This window comes from Muscardinus avellanarius (assembly GCF_963383645.1).
Source record: "Muscardinus avellanarius genome assembly, chromosome: 16".
Classification (NCBI taxonomy): domain Eukaryota; kingdom Metazoa; phylum Chordata; class Mammalia; order Rodentia; family Gliridae; genus Muscardinus; species Muscardinus avellanarius.
In genome coordinates, this window is record NC_137802.1 from 48,725,568 (window position 1) to 48,742,802 (window position 17,235).

The 17,235-nt window shown below is 50.9% G+C and overlaps 1 protein-coding gene across 1 annotated transcript in view; it reads right to left on the reverse strand.

Annotated features, from left to right (window-relative positions):
* Window positions 1-4,396: 4,396 nt before the first annotated feature.
* Window positions 4,397-17,235, reverse strand: part of PLXDC1 (plexin domain containing 1) — a gene marked incomplete at both ends in the record, with an annotated part of 60,873 nt that continues 48,034 nt past the window's right edge. The window contains 5 exons of the mRNA XM_080713535.1: window positions 4,397-4,516; window positions 8,364-8,524; window positions 11,365-11,400; window positions 13,579-13,714; window positions 14,732-14,792. Coding sequence (XP_080569661.1) covers window positions 4,397-4,516; window positions 8,364-8,524; window positions 11,365-11,400; window positions 13,579-13,714; window positions 14,732-14,792 — 514 coding nt within the window. The remainder of the gene's footprint in view (window positions 4,517-8,363; window positions 8,525-11,364; window positions 11,401-13,578; window positions 13,715-14,731; window positions 14,793-17,235) is intronic.

A 17,235-nucleotide genomic window follows, 5' to 3' on the forward strand; every position in this document is an offset into this window, starting at 1 on the left:
TCACAGAGGTGGGAACAGGCCCAGAGACGTTCAGTGGCCTGACCCACGTCCCGCAGCTACTCAAGGACAAGACCGGAGCCCACGCTTCCGCCTTCTGCCTTCGTGTGTAGCTCGGCACCTTCCAACACGTTCCTCTTTATCTGGCAAACATGGCGTGTTTATTTATAAATAGGCTGGTTTGGAGCCTGAAATTTGGCATCGTGGATTGGCTGTGAGGAGTTCAAATTTTTTCTCTTTGTTTTGGTTTGCTAAGTCATGTTTTGTGAGCAAAAGAAACACACACACACACACACACACACACACACACACACAGTAATAAAAAACAAAGGAAAGCGTCCAGAAACGTGAGCATGTCAACTCAGATTTATTTTGCATCTCTAGATAGTAGATGAAAAACGCATGAAGGTGACTTCCAGGGATTTACAAACTCAACAGCTGGGGTTGCTTCTCTAGATGTTTGAGCCGGGGCAGGAGGTTGGGGAAGGCAGCCACCTGTGGTGGGCCAGGGGCTGTTCCTGTGCTCCCGGGGAGGCCCTTGGTGAAGATGTCAAGACCAAGGGACGTGCACCTCCAGTCCTTTCATTGCATTTTGCACACAGCAGCGGTTGTAAAAGATTATTCCCTTTTATTATCAACACTGAGAATCCACGTGAAAGATGCGAACACATCGTGTTTAGGACAGCTGGGGTGCCTCAGCCCCAGTCCTGCCAGGTGCGCTGTAAACTCAGGTAGGTTTTTGTTGGGAGAGAGGGACGGCTGCATTTCACCTGTGACGGCTTCTGGAGTAGCTTCTCTCTGCCCGGGATCTAGGTGCAGCTCCTGAGCGCTGCCTCCTGCCAGCCTTCAAGTTTGTTCCAAAACCTGGGGAAAAGTCTCCGCCCAGCCTGCACCCAAATGAATGCCCAGCTCAAGTGGCAGATGCTGTGCCTGGAGCACGTGGCTGGCTGGCGGCTTTTGCCATTGTCTTAATGTAACAAACAAAGCTAAAGGCTGAGCATAGCTACAACTATGTCCAAAGTTTTAGAAATAAAATACATGTGGGTGTGCTTACGTACACACACACACAGGGAGGGATATATTATACAGGGGAGCCTTGGTAAAACAATTTTTTTTTTTTTTTGGTATTAGGGATCGAATACTAGGGGTATTCTATCTCTGAGCTATACCCCCAACCCTATTTTATTTTTCATTTTGTTTTTATTTTTTGGGGGGGTGGAACCCAGAGGCTTTCTACCTCCGGGCTATGCTCCCAGACCTATTTTATATTTTATTTGGAAACAGGGCCTCACTAAGTTGCTGAGAGCCTCACTAAGTAGCTGAGGCTGGCTTCGAACCTGCGCGATCCTCCTGTCTCAGCCTCCCAAATGCGGGGATTACAAGCATGCGCCACCATGCCAGGCTTATTTTTCATTTTGAAGCAGGCTCTTACTAAGGTGCTGAGGCTGGCTTGAACCTGCGATCCTCCTGTCTCAGCCTCCCAAGTACTGGGATTATAGGCGTCTGCCACCACATCTGGCTCATACAAATTGTTTTCATAGGTCCATCAAGAACCTGTAATTGTGACTGAGGAGAATTTTTGATGGCAGGCTCCAGGCTGAAACCTGAATGAGAGGCCTCCAGAGGGGCAGGGCCTGCCGGGGTGGGCTGGTGATACTTGACTGTGGCCAGAGGGAGGGAGGTGGCCAGCACCAAGCTTTCTAGTCAAGCTTGGGCCCTGGGGTAGGTGTTGTTGGCTGGGCTCACAGGATTTGTGTTTTAGAATCAGAAACCCCAGGGACCTTACTGGACAAGGTCACAGATCTAGGGATGGGTGAGTTAGCTTAATTAAGGGTCCTGGAACAAAAAAAAAAAAAAAAAAAAAGCCTCCTAGGACTCTCTAGTCTGTCTGAACAAGATGGACAACTTCCCAGTCCAGTTTCACAGAGTAGAGACCTCTTGTTGAGTGATGAACATGTGCTTTCATGGACCCTAAACCCCTGGATATCAAAAACACTACGTACACTCCATAGAGAAGGCGCCTCCCAGCTAAATTGCCGAGGTTGGCCTTGAACCTGTGATCCTTCTGTCCCAAGTACTGAAAAAACAGGTGTGCACCACCATGGCTGGTCCCTTATTTTATTTTTTATTTTGAAATAGGGTCTAGCTAAGATGCCCAGGCTGGCTCCAAACTTGGGATCCTCCTGTCTCATCCTCCCAAGTAGCTGGGATTATGGGTGCGGGCTTCTCACTTTTGAAGCACAGCAAGTCCGGCACTCACCCTCACTACCGAGTCAACCTGCTGTCACTCTTGGGGTTAAACTCCTGGGTCTGTGTAACAAACACTTATCTCATCAGAGACCCTAAGGATAGTCTGGGTCCGGCATTTATTGTGAGGTCCTTGGCTATTTCTTGGGAATCTTGGTCTAAGTGGGTCGACTTGAGAAATCCAGGGCTGTTAACATCCAAGGCCTCTCTCAGTGACACATCTTTAGTTCTTTCTGCTGTAAATAAACAAGGCCGCCTGCTGCCAAAGAGCTCCTCTGCCCTCACCGCTGACTTGCCACTGCCAGGCAGGCCGGTCTGCCGGGGACCAGCGAATCCTGAGCTTCCTTTCTGCCTTTCTGCACCTGCTGAGGTTAGCAGCTGAGGTCTCCAGCATCCCTGCCCCCCTCTCCACTCTCAGCCTTCTTTCCCTTCCAGGAATTCAGAAAGGTTGGCTGATGAGCTCAGCTGGGAAGAAGTGTGCTACAATTTGGGAGTGGGACAAATGGTGTTGTCCTCTCCTCTGCATTTGGCTATAGCAGGAGCTTCTCCTCTGGCCATTTCAGACCCATAGCTGTTGTGGGGGCGTTTCTGGTTAGGCACCCGAGAAGGTGCCGGGTCACTTACATGAGAGTTGTTATAGATCCTCTGTCTTCTGGAGCTTGCAAAGAGCTCTACTTCGCTGCACTGTCTTTCTTCTTTCTCAAATCCTGACCCCCCGCCCCTTCCACCCTTCTCCCCCAGCTCACCCTCCTCTGGTTTGTGAGAAGCAGAGCTGAGATCCAGCACGTTTATGACTCTGCTTGTCATCAGTGTCCTCACTGTGGATAAACCGTGGAGCAGCTGAAAAACCGCGTCAGTCCAGGCTCTGGATGGGGCTGATTATTTGCCGATGGCCTGCCCTTCCCTGCACCGATCGCCTGGTATTCTAACTAACTTTTCCTCTGCAGCATCCCTTGTGACAGGCGCAAAGGGCTGTGACCAAGTGGAGACTGCGACAACATTGCTGCTATATTTTTTACTTTGAATGAGGGTGCGCTCTAGATCTGAATTTCCAATGCCCTTCAGAAGCAGCCCGAGTTCATCACTGAGACAGAAGTCCCCTCAAACCAGGCTAAGTTTGGGAGCCTGGACTCCCTTCCCCCAAAACTTCTAGCAGAGCTAGGGAGATCGAGGCGACTTTCTGGGTCAAGGTCTTGTGTTGAGAGTCCCTCTCTTCCAGGCCAGCATCCTCTGTCCCAACCGCCCTGGCAGCTTCGCTTTTCACTGGGGTCCAACTGAAGAAGCTCCTGCTGAGTGGGTCTCCAGGACCCCAAGCCTCCTTGTCTGTCCTCCCTGGGTATAAAAATCCAGTTCAGAGGAGGCAAAATAGGAACCAGGTAAGATGTGCCTTTGGAAGTGCTTACTGGCACTGACTGAAGAACAGGCCAGTGGGTAAAACAGACACCAGACCTGTCACCAGAAGGAGTCACCTTCGAATTCCTCTGCTGCGCAGGGCGCAGCGGCCAGGTGGAGGGAGGCGGCAGGCCAGGGTAATGCCCGGGTCACAGGCTGCACACGCAGAAGTCCTGGGTCTCCACAGAAAGAGCAAGGGAAGTGAGCAAAGCCTGAAAAAAATCTACAAATTTCCCCACAACTTCTCTCTCTCTTCTTGTTTGGCTTCTCTCTTGTGACAACCTGTCCCAAGGGCTGGGACATCCCAGAGGAAGAAAACCCCTCCTCAGGCTCCCAGAGCCACAGAAGAGGGGGCTAAGCACACCGCCTCCAGACCCATGAGGACCAGCCCTTGAGTCTATGGACCCTGGGAGGCAGCAGCCCCAGCCTGGACTTCTGGTGGCCTGTGTCCTTCAGGCAGCCTGGGCAGGCACGAGGCAACTCCAGGTAGCAGGTGGCTCTGGGCCAACCACAGAGTAGACTGCTGAAAGACCCGGAGGGCATTTAAACCATCTAAACGGCAGAGATTTTGTTACTGTTCCTCGAGAAGCCCCACCTGGTGCTGTTCTGTGCCCTCTTTATCTGGACATAAGGACTAAACTACAGCTCCTAGGCCGCTGTCTGCCCAGCCCCCCAGCACGCGCAGAGGAAAAAAAGTCACTTCTCCTTTTAGCTGCGACTCGTCCTCTTTGCCGTCCTGGGGTCTTCTCGCCTGGCACCCTCAGCACTGCTCGGCCTCCACGAAGCCCTCCTTCTCGTGGCCCGAGGGCTCGACCTCCGTGTAGCTGGAGTGGTTGGGGTGGTTGCGGAACTTCATGGTTGGCCAGTGGTGAGGTCTGCGCTGCAGGGGGGCACAGAGACAGAGTCAGCGGAAGTGACTCTCTGTGGGAACCCCACCCCCATGGGCAGTGCCCAGGAGACAGGGCAGAAGAAATAAAAGAAATAACCCTATTGAGAAGATAGTGAAGGCCCCTCAGGACCTAGGGGGTGACTGAGACACCCCAAGTCAGCTGGTGACACTAGACTGATGTCATCCTCACAGACTTCCTCCTACGCGCCCCTCATGGAAGTCTCCTTTATTACTTTTTTTTAGTTTTGGGGGGATACTGGGGACAGAACCTAGGGGCATTCTACCTCTGAGCTACACCCAAGTCATTTATTTATTTAGTTAGTTATTTTTGGATTATTTTGGGCAGGTTTGGGGATGGAACCTAGGGGCATTCTACCTCTGAGCCCTATTTTTTATTCTTTATTTTGAAATAAGGTCTCACTAAGTTGCAGAGGGCCTCACTAAGAAGCTGAGGCTGTCCGTGAACTGCGATCCTCCTGTCTCAGCCTCCCAAATGCTGGGATTACAAGCGTGCACCACCACGCCTGGCTTTTTTTTTTTTTTTTTTTTTTTTTTTAACAGAGTGTCACTAAGTTGCTGAGTCTGGCCTCAAACCTGTGATCCTCCTGTCTCAGCCTCCAGAGTACTGTGTTTATAGGCATGTGCTATTGTGCTCAGCTGAAAGTTTCCTTTAAAAGAACGGGTGTGCCAGGTGTGATGGTATACCCTTGTGATCCCAGTACTTGGGAGGCGGAGACACAAGGATCAAAGTTTTGAAGCCAGGCTTGGCAACTTAACAAGGCCCTCTGCAACTTAGTAAGACCATGTTTCTAAATAAGAAATAAAATCAGGTTGGGGGTTAGGGTGTAATTTGAGATAGAATACCTTTGGGTTCAACCTCCGTACCAAAAAAAAAAAAAAAAAAAAAAAAAAGACCTGTGCTGGGTGTGGTGGCATTCACACTTGTAATCCCAGTACTTGGGAGGCTGAAGCAGGAGGATCACAGGTTTGAATCCAGTTTCAGAAACTTAGGCTGTCAGCAACTTAGCAAGACTCTGTTTCAAAACAAAGATAAAATAGGGCTGAGGGTATAGCTGGGAAGTAGAATGCTCCTGGGTGCTTCAACCCCCAGTACCACAAAAATTGAAGAGCTGTGAACCCCCTAAATGTGTCTCTCACTCTGAAGGTGGGCTGCATTTTCCCTTGGATGTGTTTTTCTTGCTTTTCTAAAAATATATCTCTGTCTCTGGTGCATGCGCAAATTCTTTTCCATCACCTAATTCAAGGGCCGATCCTGAGTCTCGTTCCCCTCTCTACAACTTGGAATGCCTCCGGAGCCTTCATGGAATCAGCCCTTCTCCTGTGACAGCAAGACTGTCTCTGTCGAGGGCTCTGGCGCCCTAGGTACCCTCTGGAAGCCAGATGACAGTCAGAGCCACTCTCCCTAGGAGACTCTCTGCTATGACGCCTCAACCATGGGAAGGGGAATCCTGCCAGGGTTTGGGAGGAGGCTGTTTCAACCCTCACTGCAGAATGCACAGCTAAAAGCTTCAGCAAAAGAGTGGAGACCTGAAACTTCAGAAAGCATTGGAATGGGTCACAGGTGACAGTGATCAGGGAGGCTGTGGAATGCCAAGATAGCCTTCCAGACAGTCTGCCTCAGAGGCAATTTGGGGCTCAGTGAAATGCAGATTCCTGAGCCCACCTTAGACTAACCCATTGGAGTCTCCACAGCCTGGTGATCTGCAGTTCCCAGGTGATAACCAAGTGGGGTGAGACTTCAGAAAGACTTGTTAGGACCGTAGGAAATGGGGTCATATTTAAAAAGCAGAAGGAGCCGGGTGTGGTGGCGCACGCATGTAATCCCAGCATTCGGGAGGCTGAAGCAGGAGGATCGCAGTTCGTGGACGGCCTCAGCTACTTAGTGAGGCCCTTTGCAACCCAGTGAGACCCTGTTTCAAAATAAAGAATAAAAAAATAGGGCAGGGCGTGTAGCTCGGAGGTAGAATGCCTCTGGGTTCCATCCCCAGTACCGTAAAAATAAATAAATAAGCCGGGCGTGGTGGCGCACGCTTGTAATCCCCGCTCTTGGGAGGCTGAGACAGGAGGATCACGCAGGTTCGAAGCCAGACTCAGCTACTTAGTGAGGCTCTCAGCAAGTTAGTGAGACCCTGTTTCCAAATAAAATATAAATTAGGTCTGGGGGGATAGCCGGGAGGTAGAAAGCCTCTGGGTTCCACTCCTAGTACCACAAAACAAACAAACAAACAAACAAACAAACAGCAGAAGGAACCACCTAGGCCTCAGGTAATTAGGTCAGAGGGCTCGTGACCTGTGTGGAGGAGACTGAGGTTCCAGAGGGGCCACCACTATGCCCTTTGGAAAACCTCTGAAATGATCCTCCTGACAAGGATCATGAGAAAAGTTCTCTCTGATACCATGACATGTGTGTGGTTACTGGGGAATGAACCCACAGGTATTCTACCTTTGAGCTATACCCCCAGCCCTATTGAGTTTTTATTTGGAAACAAGTTCTCGCTAAGTTGCTAAGAGCCTGGCTAAATTGCTAAGGCTGGCTTCAAACCTGAGATCCTCCTATCTCGGCCTCCCAAGTACTAGGATTATAGCCACCACCGTGCCCAGCTTCTATAATTCCTTCTAAGGGATTTTTTTTTTTTTTTTTTTTTTTTGCGGGTCTGGGTGTGGAACCCAGAGGCATTTGACCTCCAAGCTACACCCCCTGCCCTATTTTTTAGTTTTTATTTTGAAACCGGGTCTCACTGAGTTGCAGAGAGTCTCACTAAGTAGCTGAGGCTGTCCGTGAACCGCGATCCTCCAGGTCTCAGCCTCCCGAATGCTGGGATTACAAGCGTGCGCCACCGCGCCCGGCTAGCCTTCTAAGGGATTTACAAAGGGCACTACCAGACTGAGAGCCCTTGGAGGGCAAGGTCAGGGTCTTATTCATCTTTGTGTCCTCAGATCTTAGCAAAAATGGTGGACCCAGGAGCCCGGCATGGTGGTGCACGCTTGTAATCCAAGCATTTGGGAGGCTGAGACAGGAGGACCGGGGTTCCTGGACAGCCTCAGCTACTTAATGAGGTCCTTTGCAAATCAGTGAGACCCTGTTTCAAAATAAAGAATAAAAAAAAAATAGGACTGGGGATGTAACTTGGAGGCAGAAAGCACTGGGTTCCATTCCCAGTACTGCAAAAAAAAAAAAAAAAGGTGGACCCACTGTGGGTCTTCAGTCGAATTCCATAGAACAAACCAGATCCTCTGGAAGCTATTAATCCGGCTGAGAGTGGAAGGTTGTGGGTGGGAGCTGCTGAGCTCTGGCTCAGAGTGACAGGACTGAGCCTCACTTCCCATGCTGCCCTTGGGCTGGTCCTTCAGGATTCTGGGACGTTCAAAACTGCCGCATCCTCCACTAAAACTTCCAGAGAGCACAGCGCCCGTTATTACTTTGGCTTGCTGTTGGTCATCGACAAGCCCACAGAAGCAAGAAAACAGTTTGGTTCTATTATGGCTTTGGAAAAGTCCTGAGCCTGGAACTGGGGCATGAGAGACATAAATCATTAGGAAATGGCTACCTGGCCACCAAACAGGCACTTAATAGCATTTTTTGGCTTTCTTTCCACTAGAGGCTTTCCTAATTTCACAAATGGAGAATAGAAGCAGACAGACTGTTCCACAGGGACAGGGCCAAGGTGCCCATGCTGGTGTGATGGGCTCTGAGGGTGCCACCCTGGGAGATGTGCCTGGATGCAGAGGTGAAGGTTCCTCCGGTGTGTGGCGGGCAAGGGATGAGATGGGGAGAGGTAGGCACGGGTTGGCTTCTGAGAGCAAGTTCTCCACTGACCTCGATGAAGAAGAGCGCGGCATTGGAGTTGGGGTGGCCGTTGATGTAGATCCCAGCCAGAATGATGACCGCCACCAGGAGCATGGCTAGCACGATGCCCACGATGGTGCCCAGGTGCACGGGGGGGCCCTGTGTCTTCGGGGACAGGTTGTCCTGAAGGTCTGTGGAGAGATCATCAGGGCAAGAAGGGACTGTAGGGAAGTAGGGAAGGTTGGGCCATGGAATCCTGGACCTGACCAAGTCCCAGAGATGAAAGCCCGTGGAACCTTTGGGTCCACTTATCAAAAACATGACGAGGTGGGCAGGATTCGTGGGATCAGTGGACATGCGGCATTAAGGTTGCCCCTAGCACCTTTCAGGTGGGTTCCCAAAGTCACTTAAAAGTTGTCCAAATGTCTAATATGGATCATAAGGGAAGTTCTCCCTGACACCTGTGTCACGTAAGCATTTTTAAGGAATAATTCACAAAGGGCATGTGATGGTTAAAAGTTTGGGATCTGGAATCTGGCTGCTTGGGTTCAAATCTACCCTTTGCCACTTACTCGTGTGATCTTGGGCAAATTACTTAATTTCTCTGGGTCTCTATTATCACCTCTGTAGAACAAGAATAATAACTACCTCATGGATTAAAATGAGATAATTTATGTCAAGCTCTGAGGACCATGTCCCCCACCATGTAAGATGTCATTAAGTGTTAGTTTTTATGACGGCAAATTACCATAGTGGTTTGGGTTTTTGTTTGTTTGGTTTTTGTGGTACTGGGGTTTGAACCCAGGGGCATTCTACCTTCTACCTCGGAGTTATGCTCTCAGCCCTATTTTATTTTTATTTTAAAAGTCTTTATTTTTTTTTATTTTTATTTTTTTTTTTTTTGCGAGTTTGGGGGTAGAACCCAGGGGCATTCGACCTCCGAGCTACACCTCCTGCCCTATTTTTTATTCTTTATTTTGAAACTGGGTCTCACTGAGTTGCAGAGGGCCTCACTAAGTAGCTGATGCTGTCCGCGAACCGCGATCCTCCTGTCTCAGCCTCCCAAACGCTGGGATTACAAGCATGCACCACCATACCAGGCTTTGAAACAGAGTCTTGCTAAATTGGTGAGAGTCTCACTACTTGCTGAGGCTATCCTCGAACCTACAATCCTCCTGTCTCAATCTCCCAAGTACTGGGATTACAGGCACGGGTCATCATGCTGCAACTATACTTGTTTTTACCTGTCACTGTCTACTACCAGATTAAATGCTGTATCTTCTTCCTCCTCCTTCTCTTCCTCTTCCTCCTCCTCCTCTTTATGCTCCCTCCTCCTCTTCCTTTCCTTCTTCTAGTGGAACTGCAGACTAAACCCAGGGGTATTCTACCTCTGAGCTATAACCCCAGCCCTTTTTAATTTTTGTTTTGAAACAGGGTCCCACTAAATTACTGAGGGTCTTGCTAAATTGCTAAAGCTGTCTCAACCTCCCAAGTGCTGGGATTACAGGGGAGCACCACCGCGCCTGGCTCAGGGCTAGGGTCTTGTTCATCTTTGTGTCTTCAGCTCTTAGAAAAAACTCAGACTCACTGTGGGCCCACAGTTGAATTCTATGGAATGAACTAGGTCCTCTGGAAGCTAATAAGACAGCAGGCATGCTCTGAAAACATCCCAAGGATTTGAAATACATCCCAAGGAGTCCTTTCTCTAGACTGTATAGTTGGCAGTTCATCCAGTTCCACTCTTTCTTATAAGACTAAGGTAAGCCGTGCGTGGTGGTGCACACTTATAATCCCAGCATTCGGGAAGCTGAGACAGGAGGATTGCAGTTCACGGACAGCCTCAGCTACTTAGTGAGGCCCTCTGCAACTTAGTGAGACCCTGTTTCAAAATAAAGAATAAAAATTAGGGCAGGGGATGCAACTCAGAGGTCGAATGCCCCTGGATTTCATTCCCAGACCTGAAAAAGAAAAGAAAAAAAAAAAAAAAAGACTAAAGTAATGGAAACTGAGGTTCAGCAGTTTGCCCAAGGACACACAAATTCAGGGCCACACCAAGCAGTTCCCTGACCTTGTTTGGAGTGGGGAAGGGGTTTGCTATCTGCTTCTGCACCATACTGGAAAGCAGAGTGGAGAAAACGAGGTATAGAAGCCTGTGAGCATGTATTATCAGCAACAGAAATAGGGAACCCTTTTTACACAGCTGGTGGGTGAGAGGGGAGGCTCAGGGGGCAGGGCTTTAATAGGATGTTTGTTAGATGGGGTCAAAAGCATCCTCCTCCCATCCCTGTTCTATGCTGGGCAGTCTGTATGCAGAGGAAACTCAAGAGAGAAACAGCTGTGTGGCTACTGCCTCTGCCTAGCAACAGGAGGGAGAGTTGAGGTTACACAGCTCGCAGCCTGCAGCACCCCTGAAGGTCCCACCCGCTGACCTTGGCTGACAAGCGAGCCAGTGGTGCGGTCCCCACCCACTCCCTCCCTCTGCTGCCTGGAGAAGAGAAACGGCTCAGCCTCTGGTGGGAGATGCATCAAACATGTGGGAGATGCATCAAACATGCTGCCGGTAACATTCCCCTGCGGGAGTGGAGAACCAGCCCCAGGCTGTGGTGGCCTCCAGCGAAGTGAGGGAGAAGTGCCCGCCATCCCTGTAGAGCGTCCCTCCCCGGCTTCCCTAGACTGGGAGAATCCCACCTTGTGGCACCCTGTAGACTTTGCACAACTCCCCAGTGCTCCCGGGGTCAACCCAGTAGGGAACTTGATGTCACAGCACCTGGGTTCCCCCTTGCAGAGGGTGAGGCCTGGCAGCTGACTCCTGCCCCTTTCAGGATAGTGACTGCATGAGAAAGAGGCTTGGGTAGACCAGTTCCTTCAATCTGCGGCCTGTGCCCAGGCTGCCTCCCTTCCCACCCAGCAGGAGGCTGGCTCCTGCACCTTGCCTGCTGGAAGGCCCAGCCCCTGCTGCCCTCAGGATGGGATGGGGTGAGGGGTCAGAGCCAGTGGGTGTGATGAAGAGGGCAGACAGGTCTATACTCACCGTCTCCTCCTGCATAGGGGTTCAACTTGGTGTCATCTTCAAAGAGAGGACAGAGGAGGAAGATCAGTGGAATGGTTATGGCCATTGTTACCCAGGGTCTGGATGAGGCTTTGGGGAGGTTCCGGCCAACTTTTCCTCCTTCCTTCCTTCCTCCCTCCCCCCTCCCTCCTTTCCTTCCTTCTTTCCTTTCTTCTTTCCTTCTTTCTTTCCTTACTGGTGCTAGGAATTGAATCCAGAGGCATTCTACCTCTGAGCTACACCCCCAAACCGATTTTATTTTTCATTTGGAAACAGAGGCTCAATCAGTTGCTGAAGCTGGCCTTGAATCTGCAATCCTCCTTGTCTCAGCCTCCCAAGTACTGGGATTCCAGGCATGTGCCACCATGCCTAGCTGAGTGGTCATCTTTCTGTCGTTAGCTGTCAATTCTTGCTCCTTCTAAGACAAGCTCTTGTATTCCATGTCAGTGCCCGTCTCTCTTTGCAGTAAGTTCATGGGCATTTACTGCAAATGGGTGGTCTGGCCCGCTGGAGGGGGCGGCATTTGTGTGTGTGTGTGTGTGTGTGTGTGTGTGTGTGCGCGTGTGGTACTGGCAATTGAATCCAGAGGCATTCCACCTCTGAGCTACACCCCCAGCCCAGTTTTATTTTTTATTTAGAAACAGAGTCTCACTAGGTTGACAAGAGTCTCACTACTTGTTGAGGCTGTCCTCAAACCTGCAAAACTCCTATCTCAGCCTCCTAAGTACAGGGATTGCAGGTATGAGCCAGCATGCCTGGCCCTGATTTTTTTTTTTTTTTAATTTGGAAACAGGGTCTAGCTAAATTGCCAATAGCCTCACTAAGTTGCTGAGGCTGGCTTTGACTTGTGACCCTCCTATCATGGCCTCCCATCAACTAGGTGCACACCAGGCCTGGCTCACAAGTCAAGATTTGAATTGGGCTCAGATGCTGCATCCTGGGCTCTCCGTGCCCGTCACAGCCACATCTCCAGCCTCTGACATTGGGGTTTAGTCAGATGGTGAAGCTGAGTGTGTGTGGGGGGTGTCTGTGCCCCCAGCCCAGTGCTGGGCTCATGTCCTGTCCTCTAAGCATAGGGTGAGCTGGTGGGGTGACTGACCAGGGGCTGCCCCCTCTGCGCGGAGCTTCTTTTAACTGGAAGGTTCTCCTGGGCTCAGCTATGAACTCCTCAGGGCAAGGTTTATTTATGCTTCATTTTTATTTAATCCCAGGAAGCAGCAGTTCTTGGTCCCTGAGTTTGATGTAGGTCCTTGCTATTCCAGGCAGCCACCTCCAAATTAGCCTCACTTACAACCCTTTACTATTTTCCCCTATGCCCTGAATCTACACAGACCATTTCCATTTCTTGCAGCATCCAAACAAGGCAGTGATGTCAAGGAAAAAGATCGCTGCTTTGCAACTGGTTGACACCTGACTCCGTTTCTTCCTGGCTGTGTGACCTGGGCAGGTCAACCATCTCTCTGGGCCTTAGTGTCTTCTCTATAAACAGAGATATGCCAGTATTGTCAGGAGAATTGTTGGGGGACTGAATATTGATTCATGCATGACTTTTAGCACCCCATATGGCACATGGCCAGTCCCTTCAAAAGAGCTCTTTTTTTTTTTTCAGTACTGCGGTTGGAACCCAGTGGCATTCTACCTCTGAGCTACATCCCCAGCCCTATTTTTTATTCTTGATTTGAAACAAGGTCTCACTAAGTTTTGGTGGGCCTCACTCAGTAGCTGGGGCTGTTTGCGAACCTAGATCCTCCTGTCTCAGCCTCAGCCTCCAAGTACTGGGATTACAAGCATTTGCTGTCACGCCCAGCTGTTGTTGTTGTTGTTGTTGTTGTTGTTGTTGTTGTTGTTGTTGTTCTTCTTCTTCTTCTTCTTCTTCTTCTTCTTCTTCTCCTTCTCCTTCTCCTTCTCCTTCTTTCTCCTTCTTTCTCCTTCTCCTCCTTTTTGCAGTACTGGGGATTGAACTCAGGGGCATTCTACCTCCAAGCTACACTCCCACGGGGCCAGCACAGTGGTTCCACCCTGTGAGTGGCATCCACTTGGTCTAAACTTGCCTATGCTTTTCACCAGCTAGTGAACTGAGCTCTCTGAGCTTCAGGCCCCCCTCTGTAAAGGGGCAGGGCAATTCTTGTCCATGGGATGGTCCCTCAGGGCCCTGAGTGCCCAGGCAGTAGCTCTTCCCATGCCCTCCGGCTTTACCTTCAGTGGTGAGACTGTCGATGAAGAGGGAGGAGGAGGTGGTGGTGAGGTCGCCATCTGAGGGGCCGAAGGAGCTGTCAGGGGAGGCCGAGTAGAGGTCTTCATCCTGGAAGTCCTCACACGTCCTGCCCTCTGCCTGCAACAGAGACCCCAGCGCTGCTGCCCGGACAGAGCTGGGCCCTGAATACATTTTTTTTTTTTTTTTTTTTTTTGCAGGTCTGGAGATGGAACCCAGGGGCATTCTACCTCCGAGCTACACCCCCAGCCCTATTTTATATTCTTTATTTTGAAACAGGGTCTCACTGAGTTGCAAAGGGCCTCACTAAATAGCTGAGGCTGTCCACAAACTGTGATCCTCCTGACTCAGCCTCCCAAATGCAGGGATTACAAGTGTGCACCACCACACCAGCTTATTTATTTATTTTTTAGACTAGAAAAAGGCAGCTCACTGAGACTCAGACTAACTTAATAAAAGACCACGGTGAGTGCGTGGTGGTGAGGCTCAGCGCCTCTAGCTATGAGTGGCAGGCCAAGTCATCAAACCCCTCAGTTTCCCTGTTTGCCCAATGGGGGAGCTGGGCGTCATCTTAAATAAATAAAGAGCATGTGCAGAGGAGCACAGAGCAATGTGCTTGAACTGCAAGAAGAAATGGGGAGAGAAAGGGGGCAAAGAGAGACGCAGGGATGAACGCGTCCGTTGGCGTTAGGCCAGGGTGAGAGGATTACGCTCCCCATCCAGAGACAAAGTGTTGAGTATTCTGGGAAACTCTAGCAGGGAGAAGGAGCCTGTATGGGGTTCTACGTGGGAGGTGCTTGGTACAACCCTCCTCACCCCTCAGCAGATGCTCTATTCATGTCAGCAGGCACACAGCTTCCCGGGGACCCAGCCACGGCTGAGGCCATGCCCAACGTACCCTCTGCAGGGACCAAAAGTGTTCCTGCGGCGCTGCGTGCTCAAGGCCAAGTCACCCAAAGCTCCTGTCTCAAGGACCCACAGAGCCCTCTAGGACCTTCCAGAGTGGTCTGATCAGCTCAGAGCAGTCTGGAAAACAAATCTTAGATGGAGGAGAGGATAAAGACACCAAGGGCTACAGAGACTTTAAGAAGAGCCACCCGGGCACAGGGGCTGCAGCAGCTCACTCCTGCCTCTTACCTCCTGGGCACAGCCATAGGCCAGCCACTCCTGGCGGTAGCGGTCGAAGCCACTGGAACACCTGCAGGGGACAAAAGGTCAGCGATCAGAGGGGATTGGCAGAGATGCTATTTTCAAGGTCCTGTTCAGTACAGCTCTCTGATGATGGTGAAAGATGATAGTGGTTAGGCTTCCTAAGGCCGCTTTCAGGTACCCTGGTCACGAGGTGGCCCTGGGACCTGGAGTCAGACCATCCTGCCCTGCTACTAATATCCTGGGAGGAAGGAAAGATGTCGGTGGATCCCCACCCTCCTTCTGACTCGGCTCTCCTGGACTAAGGCCCCATCTGCCCAGATGTGTGTGTGCTGGGAACATGACCTCTGTGACCTGTAAGTCCCCTTGACTCTGCCACCACCGCACTGCTGCGAACTGAGGAAATTCCCACCCACGCTCTGTGCTCTCTGGAGGAAGGCTTGCTCGTCCGCAGGTTTCCTCATCAAATGGCCTGAACTTTGAAGCTGGACCTGGGGCTGGAGGTGAGCAGTAGCAGATTTAGCTGAGACGTCTCTGTGTGATCATTACAGGGCAGAAATGAGGGTCCTGCCAGAGGCTGGGCGAGATTAAAAACTGGCTGACAAGGATCTCCAGAGAGGACCCTGAGCGCTCAGCTGGGCTGGAAGAGACCGAGCACCTCCCTAGGGACAGGGTGGGGGCACGAGGATGAGCCAGAATAGGCTCTCCACAGCTTCATGCTCAGATTTTCATTCTTCACTCTGGTGCCAGGGAAAGCCACCAATCCCCGACCAAGCTCACATGCTCTTTGGGAATTCCTTAAAAGTGCTCAAGTTCAGGGACATCTGCATAGGAAAATAACATCCTGAGCCCCCAGGGCAGAGAAAGGATTCCCAGCAAGTTAACTCTGGAGCAGCGGCTGCCAGTCATCAGCCCCAGATCCAGTGGGACCAAGGCAAGCCTTTCAGAGACTGCCAGTCTTCCCTCTGAAGAGCCTCCGGGGCCTGAGCTGCAGAAGGATGGCTCCTTCTTTCAGGCCCTCCATGCCCACTGCTTTGGGGCATGGAAAATGGGGTGGGGGGTACTGGAAGCTAAAGACTGATCCCTTCAAAAATTGAGCCGCTAATATAGGTCTACAAGTATCTCATTCTAAGCCCTGAGCCAACCAATTCAGATTCAAAGAAGGGTATGAGAAGGCCGGGTGGCGGCCAATGCTTGTAATCCCAGCATCTGGGAGGCTGAGACAGGAGGATCATGGTTCGCGGACAGCCTCAGCTACTTAGTGAGGCCCTCTGCAACTCAGTGAGACCCTGTTTCAAAAGAAAGAATTAAAAAATAGGGCTGGGGATGTCTGCTCAGAGGTAAAATGTCCTTGGGTTCCATCCCCAGTACTGAAAAAAAAAAAAAAAGAATAAAATAAGGCTGGCGATGTAGATTGGAGGTAGAATGCCCCTTGGTTCTATCCCAGTACCGCAAAACCAAACCAAACAAAGAAGGGTATGAGAAATGGCCATTTACTGAGCGCCTCTTGAATGCCAGACTGCTCCAGCACCACCTCCCCACACTGGGATGCCTGCAGTGGCACTGAAAGGTAAGGCAATGGCCATGATCCTGAGCTAATCTGGGGTCTGAGGTCACCCTTCAATTCCAGAGTGGGCTGAGGGGGGCTGGCGCGGGATAATGGTTAAGTGAAACTGTCTCAGTTAGACCCAGCCAGGCAGAGAGGGGGAGCCGCCCAGGGAGGCTGCAGAGGGCAGAGCAGATACAGGGGACGAGAGAGGAGAACCACGGGGGCCCCACTGCACCAGCCCTACTCCTTGGGCCCTTCATGGAACGTCTCTTCTCCCATGATGGCCCCTGGGTGTCTGGGGACAGGGTGGTTTCCAGCTGGCATCAGCCTCAAATCCTCTGGTGGAGTGTCCCTCTGTGGAAACTGACTTGGCCACAGCAGAGGCGGAGGCCCTGCCCTTCCCACCTGACCTGCCTGTTCTTGTTGAGCTGGGCGATGCTCCTTAGCTGTCATGGTCTCTGAGTCGGGGCATAACCACTAATTGGAGGCTTGTGCTATTGTCTGACTCATGGTGCAGTTCCCATGGCTCAGCGCATGCTAATAGCTGAGTCACAGGGCAGCAGCCCCAAGATCTCAGGGCTCATCTGAGGTCACCCTGAGCGTCTCCCCAGTGCTGCCATGGTGGTGCTCTACTTTGTGCACAAGACAAAACCCATCCAAAAACCAGACTTCTGAGATGCTGGTCCCAGGTGTTGTGTGGACTAGGGACGGGGTAGGAGTCTGTATTTCTAACAAGCCTCGCAGATGATGCTAGGAGCCTCACACTGTGCAGAGGACTCCCCAAAGCTCCCTGCAGAAAGAAAGAACCTGGCTTTACATCTTTACAAATTCTCCGTGAGGCCTTGTGTCTTTCCTGTGGAGGCTCCTGCCTTCTTTGTTAAAAAAACAAAAAAAGCTACTTGCCATGGTTAAATAAGGATGCGTTCCTCTCCCTCATCTCCCT